Genomic DNA, 14,677 nt, shown 5'->3' on the forward strand with positions numbered 1-14,677 from the left:
TGGTTCCAGAATGAAATAATCATTCTGTTATCCATGCAAAGATGTTTATAAAGATGTTATTTCTGGAGGCACCTGGGTGGCTCAGTCGACTGAGTGTCCGGCTCTTGATTTCCGCTCAGGTCATGACCCCAGGGTTGTGGGATCCATGCTGAGCATGGAGCTTGCTTGAGATTCTCTGTCTCCTGCTGTCCCTCTCCCTACTTGCTCTAATAAATAGAAATTAAAAATTAAACAATATTTTTTAAAAAGATGTTATTTCTGGAACACAAAAATAAATACCTTGCTAAAAATACCTTCATATAGTCTTAGAGATGAGAGGAAGTTCCTGCTGTAACTGAAGTTGCATCTTTATTCTGTGATCATAAAGAGGGTATTTCACTGTATAACATGCTTTCAGTGCATCAAGTTTTAGGGTAACCAAGTTGCTTTAAAACAAACAAGCTTAAAAAAAACCAACAAAATTGAGATACAGGGCCACTGTTAAATATGTATGCTTGACTTTCTCCATTTAAAATTATTTTTCATTTTAATTCTTGGTCTTGAAGTCTTACTTTTGGCATCCTATAAAGTGGGTGCATTATTAGTATTACATGGAAGGAGGAGAGATAATGTCCCCTGTTTCATTTGGTTAATTTTAATTGTTTCCCACTTTCTTCTCTGGCCAAACCAGCTTTCCATTCAGCTTCTTGGTCTATTAATGTTACTAGAACTCTAGTTTATCCAGGCACAGAATATCACCATCTTTGACTTACCTTCTTCGTCCTGGTATCTATTAAATCCCCCAGATTCTTCCTTCAAAACCGTGTCAACTTATGTTTTGCCACACTCACTATCTTCTGTCTCTGGCACAGACTCTTCTCTTGTTCATTTAAAGTATGTTTGAAGCACAACCTGTGCTGTGTATTCTGTTGGGAATACAGCTGTCAATACGTTACTGCTGCTGAGATGTAACATGTGGTGTAGCCTTCACCATGTGCCAGGCACAAGTGCTTTATGTGTGTTAACTCATTTCATCCTCACTGCAACCCTGTGAGGTGGGGTCAGTTACTGCCCGATTCTTGTGGATGAGGAAATGGGGCCAAAGAGAGGAAGTAACCTGATTGTGACCATTCCGTTGGTAAGTGGTAGAGTCGGATTGGAGCCCCTTGGTCTGACTCTGGAGTCTGCATTCTTATTCTCAGATTGTTTTTATTCCAGACCTGGGTCCTGTTCTCATTGTGCAGTCTAGGAATACAGGCAAGTTAACCAGGCTGCTTCCAGACTTTGTCTTATACCTCCCTTTATTATCTACATACATACCAGTCTGTTAAATGCTAATATCAAATGAATTCTTCTTAGAATGCCTTCATTGGGTCACTCTCCTGCTCAGAAACTTTTGTGGTACCCATTTCCTGCAGAAGAAAATCTTGACTGTGTAGCTTGAAATTTAGATTTCCACAGTCTCCTTCAACTTGCCTTCCAATGGGCTTTCATCTGTTGTTTCCTGCCCAGATCCCAGCCAGGTGGATGCACCCAGGGATTCTCATCCCCGCCCTGTTTGCTCCACCAAATCCAGAGTGGACTTTTCTCCATCATCTTGCAGGTGCCATTGGAAGTCCCCCACCAGTCTTGCCTGACCACTCAACACGTGGCTTTCCTTGGCACACTAGTCCCCCTTGCTGTCTATCTCACTGCTTTCACTTTTAGGAGACTGTTTCTGGGAATTGATGGTTTACTTATTCTGTGAGTGTACCCTGTCTCCCCTGACAAAGTTGAGAGGGATTCAACTCTTGCTCCGCTGGAGGATCATTCTAATAAGTTTTGCTACCTGGGTGATATCTAATTGGAGCAGATTTCTCAAATACCTTTCTTTCCTTCAAATCCCACTTGTCCTTCCTCCTCTTTTTCTGTCTCTTAATACTCCATCCTCAAGTCTAATGAGATGGGTGGCATTTTATCAGGGTTGATGAGAAGGAAACTTTTTTTTTAAAGACATTCCTATTCTGCGTTCTGCAGTAATTTATAACCTTCAGAGAGATGTTCACATTCTTTTGCTCGTTCTATGCTTTCCCTCCCATATTCTTTGTACATTATTAGAGCAATATCTTTTTTTTTTTTTTTTTTTTTTTTACCTGGTACAGAATATTTTCTCCTACACTCATTTCACAATCAGGTCTTAAATTCATAATTTTGCCAGGCTGCACTTAATGTGTAAGAATTTTTCTGACTTATAGTTTCAGCAAATCTTAAGGGCTAGTTGATGGGGCTATTTTTCTGTCAACTATTTTTCTGTCAACTATTTGACCAATTGCGTCATCTCCTTACTCTTGCCCCATAGGGAGTGTAGGGTTCTGCCATAGCAGGACTGGGACTTATGATCTCCTCCCTAGGGTTTCTCTTCTCTACTAACAGACGCTTTGAAAATCCCAACCTTAACCTGATGCTGGGCCACATAGGTGGATCTTAGCTTGTTCTCTGAATAATAGAATGGAGGAGATTTCTTGTTCCTGATGCCAGATGGGAGTGGTTCTGTTCTCTCATTCCCAAAGTTGAGTTGATGAGCTTTGAGTTTAAATAAGGTGGTAGCTTAAAAAGGCAGCAAATAGTATGCCACATTCTTGGTTAAGTTATCCATTCCCCACACAGTGTGTGTGTGTGTGTGTGTGTGTGTGTGTGTGCGTGCATGCATGTGTGTGTGCATGAGTGTGCACATGCATGTTTAAGCTTCAGTCTGAGTGTGGAAGGATTGGGTTGAATATCCCTGCTTCTAGAGTGAAGTTGGCAGTATCTCCGTTTGAGAAGAAGGGTGGCCAGGTGGTCAACAGGATGAATGTGGAAACCTAATAGATGTATTTGTATCCTCATTCTGATACCTTCTAGCTGTTCCAACCTGGATAAATTCCTTGACTTCAGACTTCATGTGTGCAAAATGGGATTATATTTATCAACGGATTCAGTATTTGACTCTGACATTGTGATGGGTACTATTCCAGTTCCTGAGTAGAGGGGAAGAAAAGAAAAAAAAAAAAAATCCTGTCCTTGTGGAGCCCAGTGTAATATCCTCCTCATAGGGTGTTGGATAGTTAAGTAAAAAAAAAAAAAAAGAAAAAGAAAAAAAAATGTAACTTTTAGGCACAGTCCCTGGCACTCAATAGTAAGACCTGTTATTCAACACTATGCAACTCGATCTTGCTCACATTGTATCCCAGCTCAGCACAGAGTAAGCACTCGGCAGACTTTGATTGAAGAACTTAATTCGTGTGTGTGTGTGTGTATACCAGTTTTGTTTTTTTGTTTTTTTTTTTCATTTGTGTATCAGTTGTTAGTAAAACTTTGAAACAATCATGTGTGTATGGGTTCCCTGGTTTACTTTCGGCTTTCAAAAAGCAACCTGACCTTTTCCGGCATCTCCTACGGGCAGCACTGACAGATGTTATGTGCTCAGAAAAGCCTTTAGTTTTCCATTGCCTGATTGCCAGCACAGGTTGGATGAGGTGGGGCTTCTTTTCTGATATTTTCCTTAGACTGGCTGGGCTTTAACAATTGCTCAATCCTTTGACTTAGTATTTGAGGAATGTGACCTGGTGAGGCTCAGATGCTAATGAGTGTCATCTAAGTACATTCTCAAACAGTAGTTGCAATTCTGGGAAGCTAGCACCTAAATTCTTTTCCATAAGAAGAGTCCCAAAGACAAATTCTTCGATGGAGGGAAATTGCATAGTGTAGTCAAGTGACTTTGGAGTTAGACCTGGCTTTCATTCTACTTAGGTGCCTTAGGGCAATTTAATGTGGCTAAGTCTCAGTTTCCACATTTGTAAAGTGAGGATGACCACCTTATCTTGTGTTAGCAACTGAGATAGTGCTTGTAATGCAGTTAGTAAAGTGCCTGGACTATAATAATTGCTGAAAAATGGTAGCTGTTACTTTTAATTATTCAGCCTTTCCAAAAAGTCAGGCAAAATTTAAAAGCTAAAAAATTAAAATCACTAAAAAACAACGTGTACGTTGGCAGATGCAGATTAACGTTTGTTTCACCTGAAAGATTCATGAGTTGATGTCTTGTTCAGAGCCACGCAGTCTGTCATATCCAAACATGGGGTGACAGCAAATAACAGAAGGGCCACAGTCACCTAGTCGACTTGCTGAAGAAACCAAGTCCCAAGTCGTTTTGGGTATTTGGTGGGATGAAGACTTGGGGCAAAATTTTTGGACTTGTATTGTCTTCAAAGCAGATGAGAAGATGAAGTGAGTAGATGGGGAAGGATGTGGGGGACAGGACTTATGAAGGTTTGACTTGTCTTCTGCCATTGCATGTGTGTGCACGTGCATGTGTGCATGAGAGAGAGGGAAGGAGAGGTTGTTGATGTGTGTAGCCGAGTGTGTAATTTCCTGGGTTTTTTTGGTAAACATTTACTGCCTGCTAATTGTCCCCACTTATTGGACTCCAAGAAAGGCAGGGAGAACACATTCCCTCCTGATAAAGAGAGAGAGCCCTTGGTGCCCACGCTCAGGCTGGGATACAGCATAAGGGAGAATAAGTGGGAGTTTTATCCCCAGAAGGTGGGTGCTTGGTGACAGTGAATGGGTTTGACCTCCGGGAGGTAAAACAATCCCAGTGGTCATTTCCTCTAATTTTACACTATTTTGAATTGCTGATCTAGCTTGACGAGGTTGTTCTTCTTTGGGACTTGTATTTTGACACTAACGTGGTTAGTAAACACCAAAGCAGTGAGATTTTTCTTGCTGATGTTTGGGGGGGGGGGGGGTGTGTGTGATGATAATAAGAATGCATTTGCCTGCCCTGGTAAATGGTAAAAATTACATCTTCCTATTTGATTTCCTTTTCTAGCTTGTTCGTTTTGGTCTAAGTAACCAGCTTGTGGTTGCTTTCAAAGAAGAGAACACTGTTGCTTTTAAGCACTTGTTTCTGAAAGGATATTCTGGCACAGATGAAGATGACTATAGTTGCAGTGTGTATACCCAAGAGGAGGCCTACGAAAGCATCTTTTTTGCTCTCAGTCAGGTAAGAGTTTTGTTGGGAATGACTTATGCTTTAAGAATATATTGACACTTGACCTTGTTGTTTTAGCAAAAAAAAAAAAAAAAATATACACACACACACACACACACACACACACATATTAAATTATTCTAATTTAAATTTTGCAGTCTGCCAAAAAATGTTCATTGCTATTTCTCCGGCTACATTTCCACACAATACCTTTTGCCTGCGTAACATTTTTCTTAAAGGTTTATGTTTTTTATTTGTCCCTTTATTCCCACTACTTTTGGGAGATTACTCCAGTTCAAATAGCCAAGAGTAGATTTATAATCTCAGAAGATTTGATGAATGAGATACCAAATCTAAGATTCTAGGATCTCGGTTTTGATGTCTTACCATTAGTAAGCCTAGCTGAATCTTATGAATATAGAGTAGGATATGATATAGTTGTATCTAAGCAGGTATTGAGAAACCAGATTGATGGACCTTGAAGAAAGCATTTAGGGGAGAGAGATCGTTAATCTTATTTTTTCTTTTTCTCCTTCAATAAATATTTGGGGGCTTAGTATGTACGAGTACTGTTCTAGACATTGGGAAAACATCATGAATACAATGAACAAAAGCCCCGTTCTTATAGAACTTAATTCTGGAGGAGAGAGCCACACAAATGAAGTGAAATAGGTAGCACTGAATGCTAGCTGCCTGAAAACACCACCTGGAAAACATGTTGGTAAAACTGAGCTTGTTGACGGAAATACAGGAGACACTCCCTTGACTACTCATCAGTGCCTTGGGTGAAGAGGGCAAAGTCCAAATACAGATTTTGAAGTCTGATTTAGGGTGGGTCTTTCAATGTGAGGGGAGAGCTCTATTAGAATTGGCTAAAGACATGATGCCATGGTTTCAGATTGGTGGACACAACAAGGTGAGGGTTTGTGGGGAGAGGGGCATGGTTTCAAAGAGTCTTGGAATTAATTAGATTAAATCTTCAAATTGATGATCGGTCTAAATGAGTTGTTTTGGATGTTCCTGAAATAAACAATAGAGTTATTTGTAGCTGTTATGTTCCTGGACAAAAGTTTCCTGGAATGATAGACATGTTAATGAAGCCCTGTTAGTGCAGATAGGCAGATGGTAGCGTCCTGTTGACGAGAGCTACCGTAAGTTCATGTAAGATAATGTAAGTTGTGTTCATTACTGTGAGCTGTGGGGTGTGGATGGCTTGGGTCCTGAGTGGTATGTCAGAAAGTGATAACTGCTGTGAAATAAAGCAGAGGAGGAGACTGGCAGTGCCTGGTGGAGCCTGTGTGCTGCTGATGGATGTTTGCAACTTTCACTGGGTAGTAAGGGAAAGGCCTGGCTGAAGCGGTGATATTTGACTCAAGATCTGAAGGAGTGAACCAGCAATTAGATAACACAGGGTTCTAGGCAGAAGGAACAGCAAAGGCCCAGGCAAGAATGTGCCTGGTGAGCTCCAGGAACCGCCTGGAGGCCAGTGTGGTTTTCTAAGATGGGGGTTGGAGCCAGGGGACAGTAGTCTGCTGTGAGGTCAGGGCACCTCAGCTTTGGCTCTCAGTGAGGGGGGAGCCTCTGTCGGCATGTTTACTTGGGTTCTGAGTTCCGTGAGGCAGGGTGTTTCCTGCCCAACCTGAGAAAATCACCTTGTGGTATTTTACACGGGGGAGTTCCATTGAGGGCTTTGATATACACAATTTAAAATAGCTAAAAGTGTATTCCATATGTTGTAACTCCTGATGAAACTCTTAAAAGCTCATAAGTATTTTTATTTAACTATTCTTAATAGTATCATCAGCTAAAGAACATATCCCTGGGGACCCTTGGTTATGGAGAAAACGAAGACAATAGAATTGGCTTAAAAGTCTGTAAGCAGCATTACAAGAAAGGGACCATGTTTCCTTCTAATGAGACACTGAATATTGACAGCGACATTGAAGTAGGTAATGTGGTGATAATTTCATTATATGCCTTTATCATCTTCTGCGGTAAGAACAAACATCCCCTCATGTGCTGACAGCTCAAATGGATCAACTTTGCTTCGCTAAGCTAACTAACATAGTTGGGGCTTTAACATATGCCTGCAAAGGGCGCTGCCTCAGGAAACTGCAGGTTTACTGCCATAGGACTGGGGAGCATTTATGGAACTTCTTGGTACAACTCAAGATTGTTGGCGGGGGGGGGGGGGGGGGGGGGGGGGTTGAGGTAAATGCACAGGTGTTTCCTGTTTGTTAAGGTTTTCCCTCCATGAGGAGGCAATTAGGCTTTTGAAAAAAAAATAAGAGTCTATATTTATAAATGAAATAATGCATGTTAAAATGTTTGGTGCTCTTGCTATTATATGTTAAATACATTCATGTTCTTCAAAGATGAATTGTGGTTAGCAACTCATTTTCTCTTTTAGGAGATGGCTTGGCAAAAAGTCAGTATCTAATCAAGTAGAAGTATTTTGTGCCATTCTGTTAAGAATTTAAAAGCACATCATATGTAAATGCAAAGTGGTTGACTTAAGACTCTGGAGGGGGGGTGGTTGTCATTCATTCAACAAATCTCTGCTGTATACTTACTGTGCCCAAGGCACTTCCTGTTTTATGTACTGGGGTTATGTGCTACAAAGATTGATCAGTCATGACTCCTCAAGAAGTGAACAGTTCTGGAGTAGGGGTCCTAGGAGCATTTTAATTGTGAAATGGTTTTATGAAAAAGAGAGTATTGCACGGTTCATTTGACCATACTTCCTACAATCCAATTTAGGACACTTTGGTAAAATAATAGAAGAACACCTCTATAAAACAGAGGTTCTGAGGGATGCCTGGGTGGCTTAGTCGGTTAAGCGTCTGACTCTTGATCTCAGCTCAGGTCTTGATCTCAGGGTCATGAATTCAAGCCCTGCGTTGGGCTCTGCACTGAGTGTGGTGCCTACTTCAAACCAGAGGTTCTGAGTCTGTTTCCACAGGCTTCCTGTTCAGAAACTCTTCATGAGTAAATTTGTCCCATGCTCTTGACTCTGAAGGAAACAGACCATAAGCCAGGACTATCAAAGGTCCCAGGTTGCTTTCAGAGATCATCAAGGTGTCAGTGGCGTGGTTCTGTGGCCAGCAGCCTTGAAACGCCCCTTGTCCTCTTAAAAATGTGTGACTTAATTAAGATGCATCTTACCACTATTTTCCAGTGATTCATATGCCATTTTCCTCAATTGATTTTTCTTGGAAAATTGATGAAAGAAATGTGGCCAACGTCAGTCTCAGTGGCTAGGCAAGACAGGCAGTGCCAGACAGCAGGATTTAGTACCTGACCACTGGGCAGTAGTATCCTTGTTCATTTTCCTTCTATCAGAATATGAAGTAGTTTTAACCAAATGGAGAGAAGTTGGTTTTTAATTTGACTTTATTTTAAGAGAGACTGTTTTAGCAAGTTAGTTGTATTTTTGACTTATTAAATGTAACTTGTCAAAGAGAACCTTTTGACATATCTATTCAAAAGATGTAAAGAATATTCTTAAAATACTTGATACCGAATTTTAGACTTTCTTTTCTCAGACACACTGGAGGAAGCCTGCACATGATAGAAGTAGGAATTGAGTTAGACTCCATTGGTGAGGCAATTGGTGAGTTTGTATAGGTGAATTAGTAGAAGCTGTTCTAGATTACCTATTCATGAGTTTCGCATCATCTTTATTATTAAGATAATCATCCTTTGGTGTGCTCAGCCTGTATGCCCACTTTCTGTGTGGGTCTATATTTAGTTGCATGATTGAATGTGCATTTCAAGCTAAGGGTTTCCCTTAATTCATGCTGTGGACATATCTTGCCTCTAGACCTGTAGCTTTATAGTTTAGCGTCACTGGGGGGACTGTTATAAACCCATTTAAAAATGTTTTTACAACATTTAGATGGCTGTCATTCTAATACAATAGTGCTTCATTTTCTGTAACACAGATTTTGAATTTCTTATCCTGTCCTTTCTACATGTTCTCAGCATGAGGCATCATGACCATTTCATCATTTTCCTTGTTTTTTAAAGAACATATATAATCTGCCTTCCTTTTATCTCTGAGAGGGTTGTTATTTCATTCACTGCGGTATTCTGCTCTGTAAATCAGGTTCTTTGAGCGATGAGGCTGCTACTCTAATACCAGTTTGTTTCCTTTGAGGTTTGATGTTTTTCTTAGGGCTTTTGCCATCTTTAGGGAAAAAAAACCCTCAGTTCTTAGGTTTTGTTACTATCAGGTGTTTGGTGGTCTCATTAGCAATGACTGTGACATCAGGTCAGCCGGCCTTCTGAGAGCTCTGAATGTGTATTTAGAAAAAGTGTAACTCCAGAATTACAATAACAAAATTTGAATAACCAAATAGACTTTTTATAAGGTGAATTTTACATGCAGTATAAAATTAACAAATGCTGTTGTATTTCTCTGAATCTAAGATGCCATCAATGTTTTTTAAGACTTCTCTGTTTTAGGGAGGGAGACAAACCATAAGAGAAGAGACTGTTAAATACAGAGAACAAATGGAGGGTTGCTGGAGGGAGGAGGTGGGGGGATGGGCTAAATGGGTGATGGGCATTAAGGAGGGCGCTTGCTGGGATGAGCACTGGGTGTCATATGTAAGAGACAAATCACTGGGTCCTACTCCTGAAACCAAGATGATGCTGTATGTCAGCTAACTTGAAAATAAATTAATACAAATAAAAAAAGACTCTTCCATTTTAGAAATATTTTAAAAGTGAAAAAAACAAATATCTTAGATTGAGTGAAATACAGGAGAAAAAGACCTAGGGCAGTATCTGGCATAGAGATTTTGAACATGCTCCTCTTTTTGGAGTATAGCCACTTGGCTCAAGTCAATTTAGTTTAAATGTTTTGTTTTCTTTTACTTTATCTTCAAATAAGAATGGTAAAGGTAGAAGGACCTTAAGTATCATCAGTCTGGCCTTCATTTTACAAGTGAGGAAACTGGTGCTCAGTCACGCTAGGTGGCTAAGCCAAGGTCGTATACTGATCAAGTGATGGTAGGTCTTTGCTGCTCCAAAGCCCAGTGGGAGAAGATGCTTAAAGAATCAGCCATCGAGTCTACGAAGATTCTAGAGCACTTTCTGAGTACCAGGCACTGCAGGAGGCCCGGCGTTTCCATTTCAAAGGCAGCAGGAAGGGGCAGCAACAGCCTGGGCAGGAGTCAGGCAGGCTGGCTTCCCACCAATTCTGTGTCAGAGCTCTGTGACCTTGAAAGGCGCTCACTGTTTCTAGACCTACTTGCTTTTCCTGCCAAGGTGTTGAGCTACACAATGATGAGACTATTTTTATGTGAGGTTCTTGGAATCATTCTTTTATAGTTAACAGCTCATAATTTGTTTTTACTTAAATAAAACATAAGTTTCTTTTCTCTCTTTTATTTTGGAAAGCATCAGACTTAACAGAAAAGTTGCAAAATAGCACAAAGATTTCCTTGTATCCCTTCTTCTAGGTTTTCCGAAGGCTAACGTTTTACCACACTTGCTTTATCATTCTTCCAATGTATAAATATTTCTCCTGAAACGTATAAGAGTAAGGTACAGACATGATGTCTCTTTACCTGTTTAATAGGCCAGTGTACATTTCCCCAAAACACAAACATTTCCTACATAACCAGCTTCATGTTCAAAAGCATGAAGGAACATGGATACGGCACTAAAATATACAAACGTTATTCACATTTCATCAATTGTCCTATTCTTTATAGAAAAAGAAAACTGCCCACCCATGCCCCCCACCCCCACCCCATGTGCCCGTCCCACACACCCCCTGCCACTTTCCTGGTCCAAGATCACATAATGCATTTAGTTGTCAAATTACTTTAATCTCCTTTAATCTGGAGCAAAATAAAGTTCCTTAACTTTTATTTTTAAATGACCTTGACATTTTAAAAGAGTAGAAAATTCCTCACTGGATTTTTCTGTTTCTTTATGACTTGATTGAGGTTATGCATTTAGGGAAGGAATACCACGCAAACAGTGAGTTATTTCAGGAGGAGCATGATGTCTGTTTATCCCCTTACTGGTGACATTAACTTCGATCATGTGGTTAGAGTGGTAGTTCCAGATTCTCTCCTGGAAAGTTACTGGTCTTGTTACAAAAAATACGGATTTGGGGAGAGATACTTTAAGTACCCTGCTTCTCAGCACACTTTGCCCCACTCCTTTTAGCATTCGATTCTTACCTGAAAAAGTCTTTCTTGTTTCCTTGCCCTAGATTGTGTTCACTTAGACCTCTCCACATACCCTCAGGAGTGGAAGAACTCGTCATTCTTCAGACTGGAATTTTATCGGTAAATACCTTTTTAAGTCTCACTTCCCAGGAGACAAGGATGGGGAAAGCAGAGTAGGATAGTAAGACTATGATAATTTATATCTTGTAATATTTTTTATTCAGGCTCTTACAAGTTGAAATTTCCTTTCACCTCAAAGGCATTGACCTACAGACGATTCATTCCCGAGAGTTACCGGACTGTTACGTCTTTCATAATACGGCAAGTGTCTGTCTTTCTGAAGCTGGTTTTTATTATTTTTTCTCTATTCCTGTTGTAGATGCCAAGTGTAAAACACACCAGCCTGTATACATGTGTAGATGCAGTGGTGTTTAAAACAGCTTAATGACACTTTCTAGCATTGTTGATCCAGAGACCATTATTTTGGAAAATGAAGCAAGCCCTTTCCAGCCTTTTAAAGCCAGATTTCTGGGCTGGAAAGAGGAATTTTCAAAATTGGCTTTGACCTCTTACTCCCCTAATACATTAGAAAAAAAGTTTATGACAAGTGTTTTAAGTGTCTAGGATGTTTTTTCTATTTTCAAAGGAAGGTCTTTGCAACTATTGTAGCAAATGTTTTCAAACCTCAAGGCAGAAACTGCCCCCTTGATCTGAGGGCCAGTCTGCAAAGGCTTAGTTGTTGCTTCTTTTATTTTGGGAGAAGGTATGTGCAGTAGAAGAGAATGTGTTCATATCTATGAGAATAACTTGCCTCCCCATTTCATGGGGTTTCATGCTTTCTCTCCCTCCTTCCCTCCCTCCTTCCCTTTCTCCCTCCCCCCTTTATCGTGGGACAAAACTGAATGCTGAGCTGACAGTTGTTTGTGACACCCTTACAGCAATTCAGAGGAGTGCTCCATTCAACAACAATCAGTAGATGCATAATGAGTCCCTCCTACACACCAGGCATTGCCCTGCTGAAGAGGTGCGGTGGCCCTCAGGAAGCTTACAGTCTAGTGGAAGAGATAGACCGGAAAACAAATAAACAAAGAGATAAAAGTAATTATAAGTCTTGAGATGTGGTGAGGAAGAATGTCTCTGGTAGAGAAGAGCATGATTAACCTCCCTGGGGTGACCTACACATTACAAAACACATTACAAAATCCCCAGATCCTCAGGCCAAGAGCTCACAGGGCTGACTGTGTAGGTGATCTGTAATTAAATCCTCAAGTGCCTGCACATCTCTACACATAAGCCATGTTCTATGTAATCCAAGAATATCACTCGGACCAAACCAGAGGCTGGAGAATTAAACCTGCAGGCCCCATTTCAGTCCCTATGAGCTGTGAGCACACCTTCGCTAAGCCTGGCACACATGGGGCCTCATTCTCCCGTAGGAAAGCCCCCAACGTACTTCTCTCAAGCCTTAAGATACTCAGCACGTATCGCTTGTAAACCAAATGACAGAAACATAATGTGGAAGATTGAGGGCATTTGGAAATCTTAAATCCAGCCTGGAGCTTGGGAGCAGTCTGTCACCTCTGAAAGCATTATACGCAGCATTTGAAGCAAACAGAAAAATAGTTTCCAACCCTAGCAAAGACCTAGAATTTCATACCCAAAGGAGTAAGTTGAAGCCAATGCTTTTAAATTCCATTCAGTATCATAAATGAGATAATTGTATTCCCTTGTCAAAGACTGGTGAATCTTGTTTTTGTTCCTGGGACTAATGGTTGTTGTTTTGCTCCAAGATTTCTCTGAACCTGAATACGACTCAGTACGATGGGTTCAGTAGATTCCACATATCTACCCTTTGGATCATATTCTTTCATTAATAATAGAAACTTGTGGGGCGCCTGGGTGGCTCAGTTGGTTAAGCATCTGACTTTGGCTCGGGTCATGATCTCACGGCTTGTGAGTTCGAGCCCTGTGTCGGGCTCTGTGCTGACAGCTCAGAGCCTGGAGCCTGCTTCAGATTCTGTGTTTCCTTTTCTCTCTGCCCCTCCCCTGCTCATGCTCTGTCTCTGTGTTAAAAGTAAGTAAACATAAAAAAAATTAAAAAAAAAAAAAGAAACTTGTGAAAGAATCACATGATGAGAACAGTTTCATCAGTACTATTTCTTTTTATTTAAAAAAATTTTTTTTTAATGTTTATTTTTGGGAGACAGACAGAATGGGGGAGGGGCAGAGAGAGAGGGAGACACAGAATCTGAAGCAGCCTCCAGGCTCTGAGCCGGTCAGCACAGAGCCCCACGCGGGACTCGAACCCATGAAGCACAGGATCATGACCTGGGCCGAAGTTGGACGCTCAACTGACTGAGCCACCCAGGCACCCCAGAATTATCTTTGAATCAGCATGCTGTTCGGATGCCAGTGATATTTGAAGCAGAGTTTATCTAGTATACCATACTTTCCGCTGGGCGGTAACCTTTCCATACATTTGTGTCTCCAGATTACCTTTGACAATAAAGCTCACAGTGGCAAGATCAAAATCTATTTTGGCAGTGATGCTAAAATTGAAGAATGTAAAGACTTGAACATATCTGGATCTAGTAAGTATGTCACATGCTTGCCCGTTGTGAATTATGGATGATCTTTGACACTCATTTTGGGATTCAGGATGTTTAAATGCTTTATTTGGATGGCTATAGGAAGAAAGAGCTCCAGAAAATTATCAAGCATTTAACTCTATACAGAATATCCTAAAGCCTTGCCTTTTTGTTCAGTTCCAGTAGATGTTGATTGATTACACACCTTAAGAGAGAAGGGGTTCCCGGTCGTTAGGATCACTGTTTCTGGGGCCAGACTGCCTGGGTTTGGGTCTTGGTTCTGTTCATTATGCCTGTGATCTTGGACAAATCACTTAACCTATTTCTAAGTACCTTTCTCTATAAAATGAGGGTGATGATAGTATCTGCCTTGCAGGATGCTGAGTATTCAATGGGTTCATATGTCAAGGAAAGCACCGAAAACAAGAGTTGGCACATAGCAGTTGCTGGGCACTATGGAAAAAGGTAGAAAACGCCTTAGTGAGTGAGATCGACCTGCTTGTAGAATCTCTGATGTGTCATGAATAGGAATAAGTGGTGGAGGTGAAAAGGGATGGGGATAAAGAAAGCAAAGGTTAACTTTGGGGGCAGAGTGAGAAAATCTACCAGTGATTGTTGGGGAGGTTATACTTGGAGCTGAACCTTTGACAGCAGGGAAGGATCAAGGCCCTCGGAGCTCAGGGAGCAGCCTGTCCAAACATTGGGTGGTTTACTCGGTGGTTACTCAGGAAACACGTCTTCGTCCGTAGTATAAGGTGGACTCTGTGGAACTTCTCACAGAGGGGTCAGGATGGTGTTAATGGATTGTCAGTGTTTTTTCACTTACAAGTTTTGTTGAACTGCATTTGCCTTGGACAGGATTGTCAGAACAACATAAAATGTGAAATACCCATGGTTTTTAACTCTTTTAG

The 14,677-nt window shown here is 40.9% G+C and overlaps 1 protein-coding gene across 4 annotated transcripts in view; it reads left to right on the forward strand.

Moving 5' to 3' along the window:
* MCOLN2 (mucolipin TRP cation channel 2) overlaps positions 1–14,677 on the forward strand; it is a 58,062-nt gene that overhangs the window by 19,977 nt on the left and 23,408 nt on the right. For all 4 annotated transcript variants that reach the window (XM_060625236.2, XM_060625238.2, XM_060625239.2 and 1 more), the window contains exons 3-7: positions 4,829–5,002; positions 6,786–6,939; positions 11,223–11,298; positions 11,403–11,499; positions 13,670–13,769. In XM_060625236.2, the coding sequence (XP_060481219.1) occupies positions 4,829–5,002; positions 6,786–6,939; positions 11,223–11,298; positions 11,403–11,499; positions 13,670–13,769 (601 nt within the window). The remainder of the gene's footprint in view (positions 1–4,828; positions 5,003–6,785; positions 6,940–11,222; positions 11,299–11,402; positions 11,500–13,669; positions 13,770–14,677) is intronic.

Source organism: Panthera onca, chromosome C1 (assembly GCF_046562875.1).
Source record: "Panthera onca isolate mPanOnc1 chromosome C1, mPanOnc1 haplotype 2, whole genome shotgun sequence".
In the NCBI taxonomy this organism is placed as follows: Eukaryota; Metazoa; Chordata; class Mammalia; order Carnivora; family Felidae; genus Panthera; species Panthera onca.